The sequence below is a fragment of the Leptinotarsa decemlineata genome, unplaced genomic scaffold (assembly GCF_025532065.1).
Source record: "Leptinotarsa decemlineata unplaced genomic scaffold, Ldec_3_MD MMD2_tig00026328_RagTag_RagTag, whole genome shotgun sequence".
Lineage (NCBI taxonomy): Eukaryota > Metazoa > Arthropoda > Insecta > Coleoptera > Chrysomelidae > Leptinotarsa > Leptinotarsa decemlineata.
In genome coordinates, this window is record NW_027412688.1 from 33,416,517 (window position 1) to 33,444,248 (window position 27,732).

The following is a 27,732-nucleotide window of genomic DNA, read 5'->3' on the forward strand; positions in this document are numbered from 1 at the left end:
AATTTGTGATTACCTTCTAAAGATAGTTGATAAATAATTCAATTGAATTGATCTGTTGTCTAAAAAGTAAAAGTTGACATTACTGACTATCATAGATATAATTTTTATATTTGTATTTGAATTTTCTGATATTGAATCTCTTCAATTGCTCAGGCAATGAATTATAGAGTTTTACAGCAACAAAAAGAAATGATCTCTGAAACTGTGCAGTGCGATGTTGTGGCATAGTTGATTTGTTTTTATGTCTAATGTTTCTTGAGTGGATGTTTTCACGCAGAATTAGTTTTTGTATTAAAAGAGGAGAATGGGGAAGGGTGATCAATTTATGGACAAAACAACCCAAATGATGAATCATACGGTTTTTCATATTGAGCCAGCGGGAGTTTTTAAAGGCTTCAGAAATTGAATCATACTTACGCACTTTTTGTATTCTTTTTTTATCTGAATCATGGCCCATGAAGTATGGCCCATATATAAGTCACAGTAGTTGAAATGGCTTAGCACCAAACTATTACAGAGCATTCTTTTTAGAGGTTGGCTCAAAATAAAATGATTACAGTATAACAGTTTCAATGACATATAAGCTTTTTTCATTAAATTTTTAACATGACTAGTAAATCTAAGATCAGTGTCAAGCATGACCCCTAAGTTTTTAGCTGTATTGACAGGAGTCAAGATAGTATGACCTAGTTCTAAACGGAAATTGTTTTCTACAAATTTACGATTCTTCTGCGATCCAAAGTGCATCATCATTGTTTTATTAGGATGGTCCATTTTTTTCGACAGCATTAAATCGCCGAAGGCGCAAAACACTTGTAACTTTTATGTCTCTCGCCAACAAACTAAACATGCTGAACAGCTGAAACTGGCGAGCATATGTTCGAGATGAGTGTACCAATATAAAATGAAAAAAATCGCTAATCAAATGTGCGTTGCATGAGAAATTTGAACATTCATCTTATTTTTTCAACAGCCCACGTATCTGATAACAATGTTTTGAAATTTACTCCCTCAGAACATAAAAGATGCAACGAATTATTTCTGGTTAGAGTAAGTACTTTGGATTTAACCAGGGAGTTTCTGCCTTGCGTTGATCGTTCTATTTTATTATTCAGTACCAAACATGCAGGCATGTGTACAAGCCCTTAACTGAATTTTGAATTCCGTCTGTGAAATATAGAATTTCTCTATTGGCAACAACGACAAAAAATTATAAAAAACTGACACATTCCAAAGAAAGCCTTCGTGATTAACATCGAAAGTCCGAAACGATACAAGCGAACTATTTGTATTTCGTTGGTTTTTGCTCAGCATCGCATCTTCTTTGCATAAAGGACATTTTGTTTGAAAAACTGGTAGATTGTGGAAGCTTGTAATACCATGTTGAGGGTGAGTTTTTAACAGAAAGGTATTTGGGTAAAGGCTTTTTTCGAATAATTTTTTTCTCTCATTCTTAAATATCCTTTTATAGTTTGAATGCTGGAAACCATATTTTCAAATGCGTATAAATTATCTATATTTTAAATGAAGGTTCCAATCATATATACAGTGCGATGCGTAGATACTAAATGAATAATTTCGTGAATAGAAAAGTATATTTTGATGTCCCTCTTTATTTAGTTGTGAAAATGTTTTTTATAAACAATAATGATGCGTTGATTGTAGGAAATTGGTACCTAATAGTATTCGATAATGAACTTTATTTGAAAGGGAATATTTTTTCGCAGAAAAAAGACAAAATTTGGTTAAGAAAGTTTTTTGGTTTTCTATTACTCTATCATTTTACAAGAAATATGTGGAACTTCCAAAGAAAGAAAAAAGTAATTAATTTAATGACAACTGTTAACAAATACGTGTAGTATATGAAATAAATATTATCGAAACATTTCAATTCAAATTTTAAAATTATTCTAATGTGAAGGATGAATTTGACGATTTTCAACAAGTTTGTCAGCATGAAGTTTACTCAAAAACGGCCGTAAGTCATTGCTATAAAAAATCGTTGAACGATGGACCACAATCCAGGGTACAAGTACGGGATTGGCTTTTGTAGCACCCAGTCCGGTTGTTTCTAATTTTAAAATGTCCTGGGATCGTTCTGCGAAATCACTGTGGAGTTTCTCCAAATGTTGGCAGTAAACAAGCAAGTCGTCGTTGTTGAAGGATACTGCTGACAAATTACGAAAATTGCGAAACTCACGTCTGCCGATATTATTCTTGTATGAGAGCAATTTGGCTACCAAAGCAGTAATGACATTTTTTGTTTTAATCAAATTCAAGTCGTCACCTTGAAGTTGGAGGTCGACATCATTAAATAATTTTATTTCTACATGAAAAAAAAAGATTTGGAATTTTTTATATAATCAGAGAGTTTATCAAATATATAAGGAATTATATACATCTAATTTTTTTTGATATTGTTTCTTCACTCTATTTTTTAAAGAATATGTTAATTTACTTCTTGTTTTATACTCATTATTATTATATTGAATGTTTGATTTATTTTTATACATATATATCAAAAGATTATAAAATTATAATTGAAATTAATCTATTTTTTCTACTAATTTTGAAAAGGTGGTCACTTGAAAAATCATATTTTTTATTATAGATTATTTTTAGAAAGTATTTTGAATAACTTCAAGTTTATTCAAGTAGGTTCTACTCACTCCGACCCAGCATAATATTTCATATTATAGTTGTGATCGAACCAGAGCAAAATAAAGTAAATTCAAATGTGTATACTGAAAAATTTTTTTAATATTCAAATTTTGGCAGGAGGATCCTTAATTTTTTCAGTAAATAACTGATTTGATGATCCCATCTCAAATGTTTGTTAATCATTATGCCTAAGTGCTTGATACAGTCAGCCCCGAAGAATCCGATACTCTCACCAACTTTTAGTGGACCTAATTTTGTTGAAAAATTTTGGCAAGAACTGAAAGTTTAATATTTGCTTTTTCAAAATTTATCGTTGATAAATAACTATCAAACCATCTCTTGATATTTTTGAAATCTGCTTCCACACTTACTTTTAAATTACATCAGCTATTAGCAGTATATGAAATCAGCGTATCATCTGCAAAAGATTGAATTTTTCCTTCAGTTTGCACATAAAATAAATCATTGATGTAAATATTGAAAAATATCGGACACAAAACAGAACCTTGAGGAATACCATAAATACATTTTTTTTGTCACTGTATATATCATTAATTTTAACTTGTTGATTTCTATTTTGCAAATAAGTTACCATTAGATTGAATGTAGCTCCACGAAATCCAATTGCTTGCAATTTTTCCAAAAGCATTGAATGGCTGACCATATCAAAAGCTTTAGCTAAATCAAGAAACACAAATAAAGTTGGTATTTTATCATCAAATGATTGATATACATTATTTACTATGTGGAAAATTGCATTTTGTGTGGACCTTTTTTTTCTGAATCCAAATTGAGTATTTGCGTTCCTTTGTGGAATGAACCATATTCTCGTAATCGTTGATAAAGTGGAGCAAATATGTATTCTATGTGAAGGATGCTGCCGTTGAGGATACATTTCAGCATATCTTCTAGAAGCTTCTAACCCATTCCCCTGCGACAGACCCTAAACGTAATGCATATCAGCCATTTCCTCATTTGTGTATGCTATTTTAATAACAAGTGAATTATTAATGTAACAAATTAAGAAGAAAACAACAACACACAATTAGAATTAATTAAATTTCGAAAATTCACAAACTGACAGCGTCATACCAATTCAATTGTCACTAATAGCGACTTACTAGATAGATTAGTTTCATATTTTCGCATTTATGACGATGTATCTCTGTAGTTGTTCGTAAACTAATTTTTTGCTCTGAACTGGTTTATTTTGGGTAAAAAAGCCAAGAGACATTTTTTGTTTAGAATGAAACAGGCTATCGGAAAGAAATTTTTAAATGGTAAACAAATAATAAGACAAAAAGGTACATTGGAAATAAATTTTAGGGGTTTGAAATTCGTGGAGGTTTTATATAACTTTTCATAATCAATAAAAAAATTGTATTTCATTTCATTGGTATTTTTAGTAAGTATTATATCGTTAATTTGAAGATTTGTAGCATAATGATCAGTGATATCACATTTATAAATAATTGGTTTGAACATATTTGGTGATTCTTTACTTCTATTGAATGTGGTTACTACAAGATTTTTGATTATCCACTTCTCTAGTGAAATTATTGAAAGAAAGAAAACCATTTGCATTCATTATATTAGAGTATTCGTGGGCATTCTTTGAATCTGAAAGGATATTAATCTTTAAATCACTGATAAAAATAATGGTTTTCTTATTGAATTTCTCATTATCATCTGAAAATTTCTTCAGCTGTAAATTGAAAGTACTTTGATATGTTGAAGGAGGTCTATATAGGGCAATAATATTGATTTTTTTTCATTCATTTAAAAATATTTCAATAGTAATTACATTTAGTACACCAACTATATTATATGAACAGTTGACATTTTGTTTCTGTGAATATAATCAAATCAAATTCCTTTTTAAATCGATTCAGGTATAATATGGCTTCATGGAAATGTTTAGCTAAACTCCTAATATTTAAATGAAAAATTAAAAAATTATGACTAAAACCAGTACTCTGATATTTCATTTCATCAACTACCTTTGTCTCAATAGTAACTGTTTCTAAATCTGCAATGCCAGTAGATCTAGCTATGATTTGTCCGGGTTTTCCTGCAGCTGAAAAAGCAAATGCGCCACTGGAATCGATGAAGTCGCCTCGGAGCGCCAATTAATTTTTGTTATTGTTTTATAATTTCACGATCTGTATTTTGGAAGTGTTAAAAATTATGGATGTATTCTTCATTATTTATCAAAATTGGTATATCATTTTCTGTTTTTCGGGCAAGGATTCTTCCGTTTTCATACCAAACAAATTTGAAGCCATATTTCTCCAGTTTTTTGACTTTCCAAATAAATATTTATTCCTTGGTGTCAGTTCTTCATTGATGTAAATTACATTTGTAGATCCTCTTATCCCTAAAGTTTCAGTGGTGAAATTTCCTTTTGTTCTATAAAACATTTCAGCAGCATACAAAATATTTCTTTTCGTTTCTTCTGTATCTAAGACAATTTTTCAGACCGTGTGCCGGATATTTTTGGGTTTTGTTTCAACTATTCTATTTATATGTTGAATTTTCACTTTGTCTTTATTCAATTGGAGCTTTTAAAAAATGTCATGTACGAGTACTATGTCCAAATCAGTTTTGTTTTCATGTTTAGGTAAACCAATGATTTCTAAATTTTTTTGTTTGATTTGTTTGATTAGACTTGTATCTGATTTCATTTTTTTATTTCTTTCTTGAGCATGTCGTTATCACGATTCATTTGTAATCTTTCTACTCTCATTTCTTTCAATAAACTTAATATCTCCATATTTTCATTTTTAACTTCGTCGTACTTGCTGAAAATGAATTCATTAGTTTCTTGTAGTTCTCTCACCGTTTTCATTAGATTTTATAAAACTTCATTGCATTCATCATTTTTGTTTGTTTCTAGTTGTTCAGAATTATTTTTACAAATCCACCTATTTCCATTTGGTTTCTGCATTTCTTTAGAAAACTTCAAATTTTTTAGAGTCTAATTTGGAACATTTCAAATGAAATCATTTTTTACATCCGCTTTTGTATTCTATGGAAGAATCACAATAGAATCACAATTACCACACAAAAATATGTTGTGTGGTAATTGTGATTCTATGTACCAGAACTTTTGCGGTCTTGAGAACGAACAGAGAACTTCCTTAATTTTTCTTCAGTGAGTTTTCCACTTGTAGGATATTTTAAAGGCAAATATCCACTCTCTTCCTCCGATGTTTCTTCAGCTTCCACTTTTTCCTCCCATTTGGACAAATATGTTGACTTTTGTTGTGAAAAATGTCAATCACAATATGATGACAATTTTTGATAAATTTTCTGTTTTTATGGCCAACAACAGTTTTATCATCAACAAAATGATTCAGGAATCAGTTTTAATATATTCAAGCTATTTTAGGCTATTTTTTTTACATAAAAATTTCAATTTATATCAAGAGATAGTAATTGAGTCTCTCATCAAGTTGATTAAATCATTTCTTTTTTTACTGAAATAATATTTGTGATCACAGAAAATGTATTAAAACAGATTTCACGATTTGAAAAGATTTTTTAATGATTTCTTTTTTATTGCAGCTCTGTTTAGGTAAAGTGGAAAAAATAGAATTTTTTTTATTCTGCCCAACATGCAGTATGGAAATAGCGGAAGATCTTTTCATAAACCACATGAGAACACATCCAATAACAAATTTAATATATTGCCGTTTGTGTTTACATTTGGTCTTCAGAACTCCTGAAGACTATATGCGCCATATGAATGTACATTCTACAAAAATGCAATGCCAGTACTGTAATAAAACGTTTCCAACCCGTGAACTGTTGGAGGAACATGAAAGGTCTCATATTAAATACACATGTTTTATTTGCTACATAGTATTTCGATCACTCCCAGCCTTTGAAGAACACAGAAAAACGCATTCCAGGAAACAACATGTATCAAGTTTTTCAGCATTATTACAAAATGCAATTGAAATACAAAATGCCTCTACATCACAGCTTGAATCTCCTGCATCAGTGTCAGTGGTTGAAACTCATGGGACAAGAAATATAAGTAGTGAATTCCAAAATGCCTCTACATCACAGCCTGAAGCTCCTGCAATAGTATCATTTGATGAAATTTCTAGGACAATGAATGAATTCCAAAATGCCCCTACATCACAGCCTGAAGCTTCTGCTGTAGTATCATTTGATGATGTTTATACGATAAATATAAGTGATGAATTCCAAAATGCCCCTACATCACATCCTGAAGCTCCTGCAGCAGAATCATTGGAGGAAATTTATAGGACAATAATAGAAGCTCCTGAAGCAGAATCATTTGATGACATTTATACGATAAATATAAGTAATGAACTCCAAAATGCCCCTACATCACAACCTGAAGCTCCTGCTGTAGAATTATTGGATGAAATTCATGGGACAATAAATGTAAGTGATGGATTCCAAAATGCCCCTACATCAAAGCCTGAAGCTCAAGAATCATTGGAGGAAATTTATAGGACAATAATGGAAGCTCCTGAAGCAGTATCATTTGATGACACTTTTAAGATGAATATAAGTAATGAATTCCAAAATGCCCCTACATCACAGCCTGAAGCTCCTGCTGTAGAATTATTTAATGAAATTCATGGGACAATAAATATGAGTGATGAATTCCAAAATGTCCCTACATCACAGCCTGAAGCTCCTGCAGCAGAATCATTGGAGGAAATTAATAGGACAATAATAGAAACTCCTGGACCAATATCATTTGATGACATTTATACGATGAATTCAAGTATTGACGTCCAATATCCCCTTGAATCACATCCTGAAGCTCTTGCAGAAGTATTATTTCCTGAAATTTATGGGGTAAGTAATCTAAGTGATGAATTCCGAAATGCCTCTACATCACAGTCCGAAACTCCTGCAGCAGTATCATTGCCTGAAACTTATAGGGTAAGAAATCCAAGTGATGGATTCCAAAATGCCTCTACATCACAGTCCGAAACTCCTGCAGGAGTTTCATTGCCTGAAACTTATAGGGTAAGAAATCCAAGTGATGAATTCCAAAATGCCTCTACATCACAGTCCGAAACTCCTGCAGAAGTATCATTGCCTGAAACTTATAGGGTAAGAAATCCAAGTGATGAATTCCAAAATGCCTCTACATCACAGTCCGAAACTCCTGCAGGAGTATCATTGCCTGAAACTTATAGGGTAAGAAATCTAAGTGATGAATTCCAAAATGCCTCTACATCACAGCCCGAAATTTCTGCAGCATTATCATTGCGTGAAATTCGTAGGGCACGTAGGACTCCTACAGCAGTCTCATTCGATAAAACTTGGGTGGCACGAAATAGAATAGTATTAGATCCTCGAGGAAGATCGGCTAGCACTTCTAGAATATCACAAAATAGAAATGAAACAAACACTACTTATAGTACATATAATACTCTCTCATTAGAAGCACTACTTGATGCACCTATTGGAGAAAATCGATATGAAACGGCATATACTGCTGCAGGTCGAAATAGTAATGAAAGAGAAGATATTACTCTAGCAAACCTGCTTGGAAGTCCTCCGAAGCGAAACAGATATGAAACGGAGAATATTTCAACACATGGAACAGTTTCAAGTGAAACTGGAAATTCCTCATTGCCTGGAACTGATACCAATGAAAATAGAGATCAGGACAAAATTATTTTCAAATCTCCACGTAAAAGAAAATTATGAAAATATTCCATCTACATAATTTGGAGAAACTCCTTTAGGCCAGGAAGCAATCAGAACTGAATAATTCATCACAAAAATAAAAATGAAACCGAAAATAAAATATTTCTTTACTTATCGATGGAATAAGATGAAATTTCAATCAAATCGAAAACTGAATAGATATAACTAGAAAAAAATAGTATTTTAATAAAATTACTGTTTAAATATTGTACTGGATTCACTGAATTCGGAACTTAAACGTAGGAAGTGAGCAGCGACGGATTTACCTTCCATTTTAGAGCCTTTCTGATGTTCCAGAATATCCAATACGTATTTCAGTTATATTTTTTGGGCTGCGTTCGATACTCTTGCAGTATTGTTTGCATTTTGAAATCTATGATCGATTTTCCTTCTTTACCATTCGATACAGAATGTTTTGTTCCATTAATATTCAGCCAGTAAAAATATAGAGGTATTTTTGTTTTCATCTTTATGTTATCGATTACTTGTGTTTATGTTTTGTCTTGAATTTCTATCAATGTTTTTTTAATTAGTATAATATGATGTTTTTAGGATTCATGTTTTTGAGAAACGACTACGAAATCATTTCTAATAATATTTTTTCTATTGTGTATTTTATTGTTATTATGTTCATATTGTGAATTACTACGAAAATAAAATAATTACTGTTTGTCAAGCCGATTTTTGGTTAACGTAATATATACTATACACTGAAACTACTGTTGACGAATTAATAAAAATGCTATTGAGATATTTGCTTTTTTTTTCAAATAAAATTTTTTTGAAGTATTTGAGATAACACCAGTTATTTCTGGTATTTCCAGGTGTTGACTTTCCAAAAATGATAACAAAAAATGAAATGAATCAATTATGTCGGACAAATCACTGAATTTGCCCAGAAATATTATTGCTTTGAATAACATTCCGATAAGTATTCATTCTATTTGTGAGTAAGATTTATTACGGATTTTGCTTATCTACCCAAATCAATGAACATTTTCCACATTATCAACTCAACCAAGTACCCGTTTCGCTATATTGTAGCTTCCTCAGTTGAACATTACACTGGTACATCATTACATTGAACTATTCTACAATACGTTTTATAGGCAAGTAGTTACATGACTCAATTATTTCAATCAATTTGAATTACAAATGAAAATATATTTCCATTGAATTTTCCGGCAACTATTGCTGTGCCTTTATCAACTCTTTAAAAAAAAAACTCAAACATTACGGTAACAATGTGAAATATCTATGGATACCAGTATACTACTGGATTATCTGGAGTGGAAAGTTAAGGTAATGGTTTACATATAAAGGAAGTGATTGAGCCTGATTGATATTCTTTAGAAATACCCACAATATTGAGACTCCGGGAACTGGTCACAAAAGACTAAGACACTAAAAAGGCGAATAATTACCATTCAATTCACTCAATCTGTTCTGTTTTAAAATCTGTTTCAAAATCTGTTTTTCAGTTAAACAGCTGTCGCACCCCTACGAACGGCAACTCTCAGAAGTCGACACTTGTGCGAGCTGAGGACTAACGAGGTTTTACCTTTTAATGTGTGATTCCTAACACTCAATGACATGATTGATTGAATCAACACTAATAATTTTATTTCATTGGGTCTGACTTTCATTGTGTATTATGATATGATTTGAAATATCTGAAATGACAAATGAAAAAAAAGATTAAATTAACAATTATACTGTGCAAAAAAACCCTGAAAAAAATTACAATAAAATAAAAATCGAGCAAAAAATTTATTTTAATTTCATTTTAACTGATCAACTTCAAATTTTTGCTTGATTCAAATTTCTTATCAGGGTGTTTTTGCTTAATAAATTTGTTTTTTCCAGCTATTTTTTTAAATTTTCATTTGTTATTTCAGAGATTTCAAATCATATCAACCACCCTCAAACTAATAATTTTATCGTAATCTCTAAATGTATTGAGTCGTACAATATTCGAATACTATTGATTGTTGTACAATTTTTCTTTGATCGAAACAATCAAGTCTTGAAAAAATTAAGAAAACACTAGTTCACATTGAAAATAGTCAGAATATAGCACGGAAAACTGTGGAAAGAATAGAAAATAATGATATCAGTTTACAGTTTTTTTCATACCCGACTATAAAAACAACATAAGCAACAGACGAATACGTGAAAACTGGAATCAAAACTTTGTCAAAAATATAAACATTATGAGCACTGTGAGTAATAATAAGCAGTTCTCAGTTTTCATAAAAACATGCAGTCACAATTATGAATCTGAATGACAATTTTTAGAATACAACCAAATCTCGTATTCTTGTCTCTAATTGGCCTAGAGTTCAGTTCACGTATTTCAAGAAAATATGTCGGACATTAGAAATAACGGTTATAGGATAATAATGATAATAATAACAATAGCTTTATTGTCCAACAGTTACCTATTTATAGGACAATACAAAATTATATTTATAATGCTGAAATTCAAACAAAGAGAAATGAATGAAGAAAAAACAATTTCGGGTTTACCCCATGATCAAGTATAAAACTTGATAATATATACTTGATAATGGGGCCAAACCCGAAACCGGTCGTATAAATAAAATCAACTAGTGGTAATTAGACAAAAGTGTTTTTATTCATTTCATTAAAGTGATCATCAATTACCACAAAATAAACAAGTCATCAATCACACATATGTAATATAACTGCTTCATAGCTTTAATATTATGAAGGTTTCTGCAATTTCGATGTATCTATCTATTTTTCCTTTAATCAGCTGTATCCTCCATACGAACAACAGTTCTCAGAAGTTGGCAAACTTGTGCGAGCTAAGGACTAACGAGGTACTACCTTTTAACGTGTGATTCCTAACACGATTACATTTATAACAATGAAACCATGAGCCGTCAAAAACTCAGAAACTTTCCATGGAGTATGTCTTCCAAATCTTAATTTTTGGTCAAATATTACCTCTAGGTCTTTGATATCATTGCATCTCAGTAGGTCTGAGTCTTGAATTACACACAGAAAGGTTTGAACCTACTTTTTTCGACTATAACCTATACTAGAGTTGTACCCCAACTCCGAATCGTTATTTTTCAACACCTCGACACGTGTTTTAATCACCAAGTGATGATCTTTAAGAAGAATATTGAACTAAATCTACACACTGAGTTGTCCTTATATATAAATAGGGACAAAATTGTATATAGATTCAGTTTAATATTCCTCTTGAAGATGATCACTTGGTGACTGAAACACGTGTCGGGGTGTTTGAAATAACGGTTTGGTGTCGAGAAAAAACTCCAGTAATATTCATTACTACACCAAAGGTTCCGAACAGAGCATCACAAAAATAACCTATTAGCAAAACATAACCGCTAACAATCATTAATGAATACTAAAAACAAAAGAGGACCTACGTTGGAGCCCTGAGGCACACCGGAAGAAGCTAGATATGCTGTAGATTTATAACAGTCATAGGACACGAATTGTATACTACATGCCAGATAGGACTGCATCAGCTGACAGGCAGTATTCGAAAAACCAAAACCTATTAGTTTATTGAGCAAAATACAATGATCAATTTTATCAAATGCTTTTGAGAAATCTGTATACTTTACATCAACTTGTCCATCGTAATCTAATGTTTTGGAAGTAAATTGAGTAACACTGACTAAATTCGTAAATGTATAACGTTTAGTAACAAATCCACGTTGATGTTGAGATTGTTGCTGTTGAACTAAAACATACAGTGTCACACATAAAGTCCGCATCAAATGGGATTTTTTTTTGTTCATCTCTTCAAGCAACTTTTGATATCTCCATTAGGTTGTGCTTTTAAAATGATGCCAAATGACATGCATATGACCGATCAAGTGATTTTTCTTCCCTGTCCAATTTGACATTTTTTCCAAAAAATGTACAGAAAAGCAGTTATTGCTCGAAATTTCGAAAATCGGTAAAGAGAAAAGATGATTGTTTTTCCATTTTCTACCCATATACCAATTTTTAGCTCTCTAGTACAAATTTAGTTTTTTTACAGTTTTTCGAAAATTTGACATTTGCCGATTTCTCAAATTTAGCCAAACCTCAACAAAGTTAGTGCTTTATGCCTTACTTATCTTTCCAACGCATTTTTATTACCAATTGCAATTCTAAATACAACTTATTTCGTAAACATTTAAAACACCAGAAAAAATTATGCCAAAAATGATGCAAAGTTGATACAGTTTTTGAAAACAGATAAATATTTCACTTTATTTCTACTTTTTGCGAAATAGCTTGATACATAAGCATAATTAAAAAATAATATCAATGAAAAGTCAATAATTTATTCTTTACTGCACTTTTCAAACAGTTAAACTTTGATTTACTAATTACGAAAAATTACAACGAAATTAAACTAAGGGTACTGTGGAAACAATTGAACTGAACTGAATAAGTAAAATATTTTATTGTCATATGACATTTGTTGAATAACTCAAAATAGTCTTTATCAGTTTTAGATTTGAAATAGTTTATTCGTTGTCTAGTGTGTTGTTGAAAATGCTGAATCTTCAAGAGAAAATTGAAATCGTTCTAACATGCGGCGAGAATACCGGTCACCGACAAGTAGCTGATGCCAGACATCCTGCAAGAAATATTCATCAGTCAACAGTTAGTACGATAATAGCTAAGTTTAAATCTACTGGCTCGGTTGAGAGTAATTTTAGAAAAGTATATCAGCCTTCTAGACATACTGAAGAAGTGGAATTTGAAATATGTTTGAATGTCGTAGAACATAAAAAAACAAGTATTCAAGATATTACAGATAGACCAGATGTTAACCGAGAGAGTGTACGACGTATTTTACACAAAAATTTATCAATACATTAAAAGAAAGGGACTTCGATATGCGCTTGTATTTTTTTTTGGTTTCAAGGGGAAAAAGAAGAAAATTATCATTTTCCTTATCAAATTTTATGGACAGATGAAGCGACCTTCTCTTCAAATGGCGTTGTGAGCTCGCAAAACTGCAGGTGGTGGGCAAAAGAAAACCCACATTTCGTAATCGAATGTCGAGATCAATATTCGTTTAAGACGAATGTATGGTGTGGCATATTAAACGACCAAATTATAGGACCATACTTTTTTAGACATAATTTAAATTCTGCGGACTACCTACACTTTGTGAATACCGAACCATCTGAAGTTTTGGATAATATGCCCCTTCAAGTAAGAAATGTTGTGTGGTATCAGTGTAATGGTGCACCTATTCATACTACAAGGGTGGTTAAAGAGCGTCTTTTGGAATATTTAGGGGCAAAGTAATCAGTCGCAATATTGAACACTTTTGGCCGCCTAGATCTCCTGATATAACCCCACTAGATTTCTTCTTGTGGGGTTACTTAAAACAAAAGGTGTATAAGCAAAGACCTTTTCGAGATGTAAACCATTTAGAGGCAGTTATTCGAGAATGTGTTGTAAGCACGAAACCCCGTAGTATAAAGAATGCAGTTAAAGATGTTTTAAAAAAGACAATTGATTGCATTGAACGTGGTGGAAGGCACACCGAAATGTGACTTTTTATTTTGTATTTCTATTGGTATTTACATGGTTTAGGCATATGTTTCGATTTGATTTAGTGTTCTTAATTTAAATTATAACTTTATTTTAACAGTTGTTTGTTAGAAATTTTTACGGTTTAGTTTTCTGGGCAACAAAATCTAAATTGATTTCTGAAGTAATTTTGTTCATTCATACCTCATAAAAGATTTTAGTAAATGTGAAATTACTTTCGTATAATTTCTTCCCTTAGTTTAATTGCGTTGTAATTTTTCGTAATTAGTAAATCAAAGTTAAACTGTTTGAAAAGTGGAGTAAAGAATAAATTATTGACTTTTCATTGATATTGTTTTTTAATTATGCTTATGTATCAAGCTATTTCGCAAAAAGTAGAAATAAAGTGAAATATTTATCTGTTTTTAAAAACTGTATCAACTTTGCATCATTTTTGGCATAATTTTTTCTGATGTTTTAAATTTTTGCGAAATAAGTTGTATTTAGAATTGCAATTGGTAATAAAAATGCGTTGGAAAGATAAGTTAGGCATAAAGCACTAACTTTGTTGAGGTTTGGCTAAATTTGAGAAATCGACAAATGTCAAATTTTCGAAAATCTGTAAAAAAACTAAATTTGTACTAGAGAGCTAAAAATTGGTATATGGGTAAAAAATGAAAAAACAATCATCTTTTCTCTTTACCGATTTTCGAAATTTCGAGCAATAACTGCTTTTCTGAACATTTTATGGAAAAAATGTCAAATTTGACAGGGAAGAAAATCACTTGATCGGTCATATGCATGTCATTTGGCATCATTTTTGAAGCACAACCTGATGGAGATATCAAAAGTTGCTTAAAGAGATAAACAAAAAAAATCCCATTTGATGCGGACTTCATGTGTGACACTGTATATTCCAATATATGAAATGAAACAGATATGGGTCTGCCCCTTTATTGCTTCTCCACCACTTTTGTATACAGGACATACTTTAAGTAATTTCCAAATATCTAGAAATATTCCAGATATCAGACATGATTCAAAAATTCTTGTTAAGGGCAGAAGGGAAAAAGCATCCCAAGTGACCTATAAGAAGTCTAGAAGTGTTCGAAATATATCAGTTATTACCAGTGTTGCCGTTTTAGTACTGTAGTAGTAGATTTAGGACATCTGAAACCGCAGTGCTTCTTCTAGTATTTTAGAAATTTTCGACCATGTTGATCATCAGACCAGTCAGACTTGCACTTGAAATGATATGTTCTATAAAACAATATGATATAATATGGGGATGTATTATTATCTAACAACCAGCAGTACTTATTACAACTCACAAATGTTTGAGCTAAATGAGTGAGACGTTGTGAAAATAATCCTTATAGGGAAAAAATACACAGAACACGGAGCGGAACCCGAGAAAACAGCTTTCACGGATAGGACTATACTGAACTGGTTTTTCCGGGTATTTGATCCGTGTATGTGATATTATCTCTAATTTCACCGACGTTTCGACAAAATCTCTTTTGTCATTATCTAGGTGTGCTGTTACGTGTTCAGAAGTTTTTTGACCCTGCTCAACTCACTTCTTACTATACTGGTAAAATGGTATTCGTTACGTGTTCAGAAATAGAGTGTCCATAAACTCTCTACTACCTACTACTTAAATGTTGTTGAGTTTTACCTGAGTTCTTCTTCATCTTAGTTGACCTCATCTCCCCGTTAATATTCGATACCTTAACGGAGAGATGAGGTCAACTAAGAAGAAGAACTCAGGTAAAACTCAACAACATTTAAGTAGTAGGTAGTAGAGAGTTTATGGACACTCTATCTCTGAACACGTAACGAATACCATTTTACCAGTATAGTAAGAAGTGAGTCGAGCAGGGTCAACTAACTTCTGAACACGTAACAGCACACCTAGATAATGACAAACGAGGTTTGAGAAACTGAAAAGATAAATTCTTCAGGTGTATTTAACACACCATCTAAATACGCCTGAAGATGTTATTGTGTAATAAAACACGCGTTGCGGTTTTGCAAAATCTCACAATGAATAGTTGAAAATTATTCACTCACAGAACGAACAGTGATATTTTGCCAATTTAATATTCAGTACCAAATTTCCAGACATGTGTACGAGCCTTCAACGAAATATGAAACTTCCCTGCTGGCAACAACGAAAAGTAATTAGAAAAAGTTGCAAATACCAGAAGAAGCATTCGTGATAACATCGAACTGCGGAAACATTATAATTGTGTTATTATTTCAGCGATTTTTGAACAGCATCACATTGTTTTGGTTGATACAATTCTTGTTGAAATAGTGGTAACTTGCCAGTGACACTATGTCGAAGGTGAGTTTTATGATGATTTTTTGCTTTCACTCTGAAATAATACTCGCTATCATATATAGAGTGGTACGATGAAATTGGGTATTTCAGTTAATGTAATTGATTTGTTGGAATAAATGTCAATTTGATGGGATAGAAAGTTTTTGGCTTTCTACAACTCTATCTTGATACAAGAAAATGTGGAAATCTTCCAAAGAAAGGAAGGAAGTAATTAATTTTAAAAGGAATAACTTTATACATAGATCATGCAAAGAAGTAACTTTCAGACACAAATTGGAAGGAAAAGCCTTCCTGAAACAGCTACTTTCATATAAACATTGAATTACGCGAAAGAAAAATTCTTTCGAAACAAATACTTTTATCATCAGTTCGGACTTCCATTGTCTAATTTAATATAAATTGATTCGAAATCCCTGAAAGAATCTGTAAAAAATCAAAAAGGTTAACCGAAAAATAACAATTTTATTGAATAAAAAACTAAAATTACAAAGAAATAACATACAACCAACAACTAAAAAATAAAAAAAAATTGAAATAATAATACGAGCTGAAAATAAAAAAATAATATCAACAAGAAATGAAAATTGAAAGATTCCAAACCAAGTTATGTAACGTGTAACGCCTAACTGTCGCTTGCGCATGGCGACGCATGCCGTGGCAACAGGTCGCCATGCGGTCGGTTTTACGTGCGGCTATAGATGTTGCATATATAAAAATACAGCATATTTGAACCAACAATAGGTAGGAGTCCCCCAAATGTCGTGAAAAACAAATTATTTTTGTATTAGAACAAATGAAAATAAAAAAAAAATTTCTTGAGAAATTTCAGATTGCAGATTGAGTTGAGATCCCAAGATCATCAGTTGCTGTTTCGATCTGATGTAGGCATTTCAAAACTCCATATCTTCGATGTATAGGAAACCTTTTTAATGAATTTGATTCCAATTCGTTGGGTCACTACCGTTGAAATGGCTTCCATATCAGAACTTCCATTTACAGACTTGACGTCTTTTTGGATTCTTGCGAAGAAACTTTCTCTGATAATTAATTAAGCTTTGCGATACGCTTTCGATGAATCACACTGTATATAATAACTAAAAACATTACCGACATGGAACTACTTTTTCATCATTGCTCAGAAGTCTTTTTTCCTATGTTGGTAGATAGGTAGAAACCCAAAATATATTTTATTTCTTTCAAACCGATTGAATGATTGAAAAATCAAAGGCTAAGCCACCAAACGATAAAACTTCACACTTTACATAATCTCATAAAATGAGACATCACTCCTTCAACTCAAGCTCCTTCTTAAACACCAAAAATTCATTTATGATATCCATAAATATCAAAATCGTAATCGAAATTTATTCGGAGAATAATACCTACGAATCTACGAATACCTACGCGACGTATCGGAGATGCATCTAACCCAGGGATCGGCAACCTTTTGAGTCAAAAATTACAATCTAAAAAATTTCAAAGTTATTAAAGAGCCACAATGAAATATTTATTTATACATATTCATATACTAGTGTTTTCCCACAACAACATTCACTTACAGCACTGAGGTTAGGGTAGGTCCAAAGTGAGTGGGTCTATTCGACCCTACACCGCAACCCGCAAGGGTTTATTATGGCTCACACATATTCACACTCGACCAAATAAACTCAGCTTCCCAACGAAATAAATCAGTTTGTATGGTGAGTGAGTGGTGTTTCAGGCCAGACGGTAAGATTACGGCTCTGCAGAACTCTAAAAACCTGATTCGGTCCCCAGCGGGGAAGACACAAAGTATGCGCTCTGCTGTTTCATTATTTTTCAAACAGAGGTGACACATACTGTCTTTCGATAGTCTGAGTCTCTGCATATGATGATTCAAATGACAGTGACCTGTGAGTTGGTCTATTGGACATCGTAGATCATCCCTACTACTGTAGTCCAACAACTGCTTGGTATCAAGCTTCGAATGGTGAATAAACGCCTTGGAGTGAGCCAATCCTGGAAGATTCCGCCAGAAGTCCATAAGTCTACTTGCCATCCAGGTGTTCAACCTTTCTTTGGCAAAGCCTAAAGCGATGCTGATGACAGGTTCTGGTCCGATGAAGTTGCTTGCAGCACCCTCTTTTACTCATTGACTTCCAAGCCAGTATGGTCAGGAATTCAGACAAGAGACCATCTGTTAAGTCTTCCTATCGAGGAGAGTCGTTTTTGGCAATTTGCTACTAATTTAGACGTTGCTTGGTAGGAGCCAAGAGCTTCCAACGCCGCTTGACTGTCTGAGAATATTTTCAGTGACTTGTGTTTGAGGTTGGACTCTTCCAATCTCTCCGCATTCATTTCAATAGCGTAAATTTCCGCTTGAAATACAGTCGTATAGGTTCCCGTCCTGGATCGGCGACTGAAAACACCTACACTTACTTACAGCACTTACTTGTACTTGAATAATAAACAATTTAGCAAACAAATTCAATGGAAGCATTGGCTTTGCATGGTTTTAGAAAGTTTATATAAATTTGGCTCATGACTTGTTGTTTTAAGTTTCAAACACGACTGTAAATTTTCATTTGTTAGTCGGGTTATTACTTTACTACTGATTATATTCATGCAAGAGAACGCTTGCTCGCACAAATATGTCTATCCGAAGAGTCAGTACTCCAAATGCCAACTTCTTCACCTCACTGTAGCAATCTTGGAGACTATTCCATGCGTCGAATATAAGTGGCGGCATTTTTTTAAAGCTGTCCACTTTTGTTGCGTTACGTAGATATATTTTTGGACATCCAACTCTCTCAACTTGCTTTTCAACTCTGTAAATTTCCCACTCCACAAGACTTCACTTTTTGAATCGATCAATCTGGAGATCCTGTGTCAACTCTGAATGGTTCAATGTAGATTCGATTACTATTTGGTTTGAGAGGATTTACTATGTTCGTTTGTTGCTTATGAATTGCTGAAATCTGTCAGCAAATTCATCTATTTTTATGGCGTGCTGAAGTAATTCCTGTCAACAGTTGCACTGCAATTAGTAATTGAAAATGAAATTATGTATCGCTCTGAATAACTTCTGCAAAATTAATTAATTATTCCTCGGAGAATATGCAAATTCAATACAAACTGTCTTATTCACATTAACGATTAGTCTGTTTTTGAAACAGCACTTATTGAATTTTTGCAATACAGTGTTGACTTGGGTATTCATTTCATCCGGTGTTTTGCTCGATAAAATGATGGACGTATCATCTGCATAAAGGTACACTTCATCAGAAAAATCATTGACAAAGAGTAAAAATATCAACAGACCAAGAATACTACCCTGTGGTGTTCCTGTTGTAACAGAATACACAACAGATAATATAATAATAATAATAATATTAAATGAATTTATTGACAGCTGAAATAACATGACACAATATGGAGAAAAACAAAATACAAATTTGTCCATAGGATACAATATTGAAGAGAGCTCATTCTTCCTCTTGCACCTTAATTCTTCCTCTTGTACCTTATACAGAGTGGTCCAACGAAAAGTATGCACCTTGCTTTTCTCCTTTTTTTGTAACTTAACACAAAAATGCTCGGACAGGTCAGTTTTGCTTTTGAGGGGGACACATTTTAGATGGATTTTTCTACCTGTGCCTTCAACCCCCTAGCGAGGGTGAGTAACAACCCTAAAATTTTAAATGGAAAGTGGGGTCGAGTGATATATCATTTAAAAGGGCACAAAATTATCTTTCCAATGATACCTAATTTATTGTATTTCACTCAAACATGTAGGTATTATGAAGAAAAACAACTACAACCCAGTACTTTGAAATGTGTAATTGACTTAGTAGAATCCTACTTCAGCAAGTGCTGAAAATGTGACCCATTTGCTTCCATACAATAATACAGATTTTGTTCAAATCTATTCCTAACATTCTGTAGCATATCAGGTGTTATACTTCTGCATTCTGCTGTAATTCGTTGGCGAAGATCTTCTATGGACTCGGGCTGCGTGGCAAAACATTTATTTTTCAAGCGTCCCCAAAGGAAAAAGTCTAAAGGCGATATATCAGGTGACCAGGCAGGCCATTCGATGGGGCCTCTCCTTCCAATCCACTGTCCAGTAAACCGGTCATCTAAAAACTCTCTTACCGGAGGTATATAGTGAGGAGGTGTTCCATCTTGCTGGAAATGAAGCCGATCATCATTATGATTTTGGTCATTTTCAATTATTTCTGTTATGAGAGGATCAATTGTATCTTCAAGCATGTTCAGGTAGACCTCACCAGTTGAATTCCCAGGAATAGAAAGTGGCCCTACGATATGACTACCTAATATGCCACACCAGACATTGATTTTTCGAGGGTACTGGGTATGGACCTCTCGGAATAAGTGTGGGTTACTGTCATCCCAGTAACGGCAATTATGCCTATTCACAGCTCCATTAAAAAAAATGTACTCTCATCGGAAAAGCACGTGTTGAATGTTAGGTTCGGATCATCAATTAGTAGCTGGCTCAGTTGTTCACAAAATTGCAGCCTTCTATCAGGATCATCTTCATTGAGTTTAACAATTTCAACTCGTTCAGGAATGGAATAAACCATTTTTACAGTAAAGTTGAAATAATTTCAAAAGCAACCGAACTGAATCAATGAACGTTTGCCTAAATTCTTTTTGTACACTTATCTGCTGTTGCTATTTGAACCAAAAAACGCACGAGAGAAATTGAGGAATGTAGTAGTGATAAAAATGCTGTTTTTTTTTCACATTTTCATTAACACCAAAAATATCGAGGGAATGTTCTTGCTTTTTTCATAACTATTCAAGTAAATACAACAAATTAGGTATCATTGAAAAGATAATTTTGTGCCCTTTCAAATGATATATCACTCGACCCTACTTTCCATTTAAAATTTTAGGGTTGTTACTCACCCTCGCTAGGGGGTTGAAGGCACAGGTAGAAAAATACATCTGAAATGTGTCCCTCTCAAAAGCAAAATTGACCTAACCGAGCATTTTTGCGTTAAGTTACAAAAAAAAAGGAGAAAAGCAAGGTGCATACTTTTCGTTGGACCACTCGATATATTGTTTTCTTTCACTTCGAATAAAAATAAAAATGAATTATGTAAGGCGTGTTTATGTTGAATCAGGTAGTACATAAATCCTGTACCTGGATTAAGTGAACCTCAATCGAATGTGGAATCCCATTCCAAGAAGTTCAAGAACAGCAAACATCATGACTGGGGTTTCACATTCGATCGAGGTGAACCTCAATAGAATTCTAAGGAGTTATATGAATGCATTCAGCTGAGAATATTTCAGTACATGATCTTCACTAATACCACTGGACCTGAAAATTTTCTCAGAAGTCCAATTTTTCAAACTCAAACTATGTTATTTTTGAGCAAATCCAATCGAGAAACCAGAAATTGGTAAAACCACCACGGCTTGTGCTTTTATCGTGCCGTTTTTTATCATGATATTGCTGAACAACAAAGTTTTCGTCAAAAATGAAATTTATCGGTCTTGCGATATAACTGTTGAAAATATTTTCCTCCGCACTCATTATCACTTCTATTGTCTTGGTGATGATAGGAAACCATTTCTTATCCCACTGTAATATTCAAGTTTTTCACACAGTTCAAGTAAAATTCAACTTGAACACCGTATGAATCGCATTATTTCAAATAATATTTTCATTTCCATTTGCAGCGCTCATCGGGTGAACAGAAAACAACTGTTCCCAAGTTGTTCTGCATAGACTGCTGTATAGAGTTTCCGAATAAATCAGTTTTAGCAGACCACATGAGGAGTCATATAGCAACGGTACCATTTTTTTGTCATTTGTGCCCCAACGTAGTCTTCTCAACTTCTGCTAATTATTTGGAACATAGGAAAGTGCATACTGCAAAAATCCAATGCCGATTTTGTCGAAAAACTTTTCCTACCTGGGAACTAGTAGAAAAACATGAACGTGAACATGAAACATTTAGATGTCAAACTTGTTTGGGGGTATTTGATATTTTGCTTTGGGAGCCACACAATAAAATCCATTTTGGAGAAACTTGGACGGATGCAGCAAGTACCTCTGCAGTATCACAAAATCGTAACAATGAATTCGAAACATCATCACTTCCTGGTCCTTCTTCAGTACGAGATACAAATGAAACCGAAAATGCTACCATCGCTTCGAATGAAAATAAAACTAGTCCTCTAGCGGCTAACGATAGAGGTTGTACATGCCAAACTATTTCAGCTGGTACTTCAAGAATATCACCCAGTGACAATGCCAAGAATTATGCCTCTAATATAGGTCAGAGAGAATCTCCTTCTAGAAGAAATAGAATTATCGACAGAAAAATGTCCTTTGAATCACTACAAGCTGTTTCAGCTGGTACTTCAAAAATATCACCCAGTGAAATTGCAAAGAGTTGTGCCTCTAATATAGGTCGAAGGGAATCTCCTTATAGAGAGAATAGAATTATCGACAGAAAAATGTCCTTAGAATCACTACAAGGTTTTTCAGCTAGTACTTCAAGAATATCACCCAGTGACATTGCAAAGAGTTGTGCCTTTAATATAGGTAAGAGAGAATCTCCTTCTAGAGGGAATAGAATTATCGACAGAATGGCCTTAGAATCACTACAAGCTGTTTCAGCTAGTACTTCAAGAATATCACCCAGTGACATTGCTGCAAAAAGGTGTGCCTCTAATATAGATCAGAGAGAATCTCCTTTAAGAGGAAATAGAATTATCGACAGAATGGCCTTAGAATCACTACAAGCTGTTTCAGCTAGTACTTCAAGAATATCACCCAGTGACATTGCTGCAAAGAGGTGTGCCTCTAATATAGATCAGAGGGAATCTTCTTCTGAAGGAAATAAAATTATCCACAGAAAAATGTCCTTGGAATCACTAAAAGCTGTTTCACCTAGTACTTCAAGAATATCACCCGGCAGAAAAATGTCTTTAGAGTCACTACTAGATGGTCCTTGTGAAGAGAATAGAAATGAAACTGCTGCAGCACGAAGCTCGAGTATAAGTGATATCGCAAATATTTCTCTGGAGAATTTGCTCGGATCTCCTACGAAGCGAAACAGATATGAAACTGATAATATTTCTGGACGATCAGCACATGCAACTGGATCAGGGACAAATATAAATGTAACCAAAAATACGGTATTGCCAGGAACTTCCAAAAATCAAAATAGAAATGAGGTCATTAATTTAGATCAGGAAGCCACCATAACGTATCCTACCCCTGTTTATGTGTCACCAATGATGGAGGCTGAGATACTACATCATTTAAATCGAACTGAGAGCTCTGATAATACCCCGATGCAATCTCAGGCACAACAAAACACAAATGAAAGGGACAATTTGCCTGGAACCCAAAAGAAACGAAATGAAAAAAAACGATAAATAGTCATAAAGGCATTGCTCGAAATTCCTATCGAACGAAATAAAAATGGTTATGATGATGAAATTCGGAAAACAAATGAGTGTTAGTTGAAACCTGAAACTGTGTTGGTAAATGAAGAGGACAACTCCAAAACCAGGTCGATAGTGTTTCTATTATAGTGGAAAACTCTACTGGACAAAATCAAACCAAAGATACTTCTGAAACTTCTACAAATTATTTTTCATCTGACTCAATTCCTTCATCATCATATGTGACTTCATCACAAAAATACTGCTCTGCAGAAAATTAACTTTCATTTCATTACTTCTTGTTGTCACCTGCTGAGCTACAACTTTTCCGACCCAGTATTAATTTCTTATTTCTCATTTCCGATTGGGTTCTCGTATGACTTTTAAATTATGATTCCCTTTCAGTTCTTCATCGATGTTTTTTCATTCGAATGAACTACAAAGGAATTTAGTTCACTTTATTTAAACTTGTTTGACCATTGTCATCTGACATTTCCGAAAAATGCATCTGACAATTATTTGTAGTTTTTTAGTCTGTATACTCAGAAAACTGATTTTTGATTTCCTGATGATTCAGAGATATTCTTCATTGGAATTTTGTTTTTTAAATCCCTTGCTAGAAGAAGACTGTTCAGCAGAAACAGTTGATCGATTGCTGAGTGCCTTCAACTTACTCAAACCTCAGACCTTGATGAGGTTACATATGGTATATAATACATTTTCATCAATGATATTGAAAACGAGGCTAGTTGGATTTGTGTCTAGGCACGGGAATCTGACAAATAGTGACAAATATAGAGTCGCTGACAAATTTGACTATTTTTCGATGTATTTTCTGTGTATGCGTATATATTGATAATCTTTCACAGTACGTTCATGAAATTTTTGTACAGGATGCCTTCAACTTGGGCCACCCTGAACGCATTTGTATTTTCAATAGCCATTTTTGATAGACACTATTCATACGATATTGACAAATTGAATTGCCTTCGATATTCTTTAGATATAGAGTAATTTGATGATCGTCAGGAACATTATAATTTAATTTTATTACGGTCCTGATACTCACTCTAGTGATAACAATACGCACTCTTTATATCACAGCTGATTTTCGAAATTTTCTCTGGCGATCCTTTTTCGTTCCTTGTATAAATCTTTGAGGTTAACAAAACAGTTCTGGTATATTCTCTTGCAGGAGTCAATCAAAATTCTAAGTAGGAGTTTGGAGAGAAATGAATTGGTATTGATCTTGACCAGCAAATGAATGAATTAATTCTAATTTGAAACTCCTATGAAGTTTTATATTTCAGAAACTAATAACATAAATCCAGACATGTTTCTCATTTTGAGAATACTGAAGGAATGATGTATCATTTCAGGCACTTTTATTTTGGTGATCTTGGTGATCTTGGTGATTTTTTACACAGAATTCGAAAGAAACTTCAAATTAGAAATACCACCACTTACAGACCAGAGTCAACGTTAGTTGACTGATCTTTATATTGCAAAGTGTTTTATTTTAATAGGAAAAATGTACATTGTCTATCAAAAAATTGCTCTAAAATTCCAAACTTGAGGGTGATCCAAGTCGGATGACACTTTATAACAATTCATTGTACATATTTATTCTGATAGCTGATTTGAGGTTCACGTGACAAATTTTCCATATTTCTCTAAATGAAGGAGGTATTATAATAAAACGTACAACTTGTCATTTTTTCCGTATATCTTTAGAATCAAAAGAGCAAGAAGGAGTTTATTCCCTATAGTTCATTTGATATACATATGGAAACTCTGTATTCTAAATGTTACTTGAATTTGGTATGCCTATGTCGGAGAAAGATTGAAGAAATCAACCTTTTTTTATTTTACTTTTGATTTTCTTTTGAAATAATTTTTAAATCTTTTTCAATTTGAAAAGATACATACAGTTGTTTCAGATTCAGTTGATTTCAGTGTTTTGCCTTTTGGCATAATTTACCCACCCATTCGGAGATTTCCCAAATTCACTTTATAAAATTCAATTAATGAAGTTGTAAATGCTAGCTTTTGACGAACTATTTGAGTTTTATTTCTATACAGTTTATACATGTTTTGTCTTGAAGTTCAATCGATATTTTTTTTGAAAGAATATATTTTGAATATTTTCTATTATATTTGAAGGTCTACATTTCTTGATTGTATTTTTTATTGTGCAATATTTGTATAATTGAGATTCTTTGTCGATTACTGTGGAAGAAATTGAATTTCTGTCTGTGGAGTTCATTTTTGTTCAACTCAGTATTTGTAACTACAGTGAAATTGTTGCAGATGAATTAATAAAAATTGTAATTGAATATTTTTTTTCTTTCAAGTACCTATGCCTTAGCTGTATGAATTGAATTCAGGAGTCATACAACAAAATTAATGGAAAAATAGCAAATTGAAACGAAAAAGATAAATAATAATAATAATAATGAACATTAATCATTATTCCGACTCCCTCCCCGAAGTATTTGTGGAGTTATTTCCTCGCTTTGTCTACAGGTGGCGCAGAAAGAGTTCATGACTAGCTGGAATTATATTTGTTTGGTCCGTGATACACAGATGGTTCACTCCGTTCTGAAATGACCATGCCCGGTACTGATGATTTGATGAGTACCTCTAAACCAGTCTACCGATTATTTGTACCGATTAAATTAAATTAATTTCTACTTTTCATAGTGGGAAGTAACTTACGACTGACCTTTCAACTCGAAAACTTTCCATAGGTGCCTGATGGTTTTACTTCAGCTTTCTGCGCGGCATTAGCTGGGTTAGTTGTTTGAAGGTGATTGACAATGTTTCATGATGAATTTCACTAGTTCGGACTTCCATTGTCTACTATATAAAATGATTTGAAATCCCTGAAACAACTAAAAAAGAAATATCAAAAAGGAATAGCTGAAAATAACAATTATATTAAGCAAAATAAACCTGAAATGAAATAATAGTGAAATAAATACAAGTAAAATAGAACAATTGAACAAAAATAAATAAAAATGAAGAAATGAAAAAAGAAAACAAAAATAAAATGTTGAGAGATTCCAAGTCACGTCAGTTCACGACGTTTCGATTATTGGTATCTACAATCGTCTTCGGGTGATGACTGGACTGATTCCTCTGAGAGATGACTATTTATAGGTCGTTCGAGTACTTCCACTTATCCCCGCTTTCCATTTTCTGCTTCACTGGTTCCGTGGGAGATGACCGTTTGGCGGGAGTTGGCCATTTTTCGCATGATGATAGGTTTCCATATGTTGCGTATTTCTACGCTGGCTTGGCTGAATACGTTGTTGGACAATATATAAGCGGCTTCCTTAAATTTTCTCCTAAACCAATGTTCCTCTCTGTGCAAGATCTCAGCTTGGCACCACTTGATGTTGTGTTCATGGGTCCAAACATGGTCTGCTATTCCTGCTATCCGGTGCATTTATCGGATTGCATTTACCGGATACCCTGTGAGTGCGGAAAATCCTATATTGGTGAAATTAAAAGGTCATTGAATGTTAGCATTGCCGAGCACAAGAAACACACACAGCGAGGGAAAACCAGCAAATCAGGAATAGCAGACCATGTTTGGACCCATCAACACAACATCGAGTGGTCCCAAGCTGAGATTTTGTACAGAGAGGAACATTGGTTTAGGAGAAAATTCAAGGAAGCCGTTTACATGTTGTCCAACAACGTATTCAGCCAAGCTAGCGTCGAAACACGCAACATATAGAAACCCATCATCAAGCGAAAAATGGGCAACTCCCGCCAGTCATCTCCCACAGAACCAATGAAGCGGAAAATGGAAAGCGGGGATAAGTGAAAGTACTCGAACGACCTATAAATAGTCATCTCTCGGAGGAATCACTCCAGTCATCACCCGAAGACGATTGTAGATACTAATAATCGAACTAACGTGACTTGAAATCTCTCAACTTTTTATTTTCTTTTTTCATTTCTTTATTTTTATTTATTTTTGTTCAATTGTTCTATTTCACTTGTATTTCATTTCAATATTATTTCATTTCACGTTTATTTTGCTTAATATA

General features: G+C 33.2%; 2 protein-coding genes across 2 annotated transcripts; both read left to right on the plus strand.

Moving 5' to 3' along the window:
• The first annotated feature begins 1,187 nt into the window (after window positions 1-1,187).
• Window positions 1,188-9,118, plus strand: LOC111506691 (uncharacterized). The gene is made up of 2 exons (XM_023161852.2): window positions 1,188-1,389; window positions 6,229-9,118. Exons 1-2 carry the CDS (start codon window positions 1,381-1,383, stop codon window positions 8,365-8,367), a joined length of 2,148 nt encoding a protein of 715 aa, XP_023017620.2. The 5' UTR covers window positions 1,188-1,380; the 3' UTR covers window positions 8,368-9,118.
• Window positions 9,119-16,089: 6,971 nt separating this feature from the next.
• Window positions 16,090-26,007, plus strand: LOC111506692 (uncharacterized). The gene is made up of 2 exons (XM_023161854.2): window positions 16,090-16,261; window positions 21,953-26,007. Exons 1-2 carry the CDS (start codon window positions 16,253-16,255, stop codon window positions 23,660-23,662), a joined length of 1,719 nt encoding a protein of 572 aa, XP_023017622.2. The 5' UTR covers window positions 16,090-16,252; the 3' UTR covers window positions 23,663-26,007.
• Window positions 26,008-27,732: the final 1,725 nt, after the last annotated feature.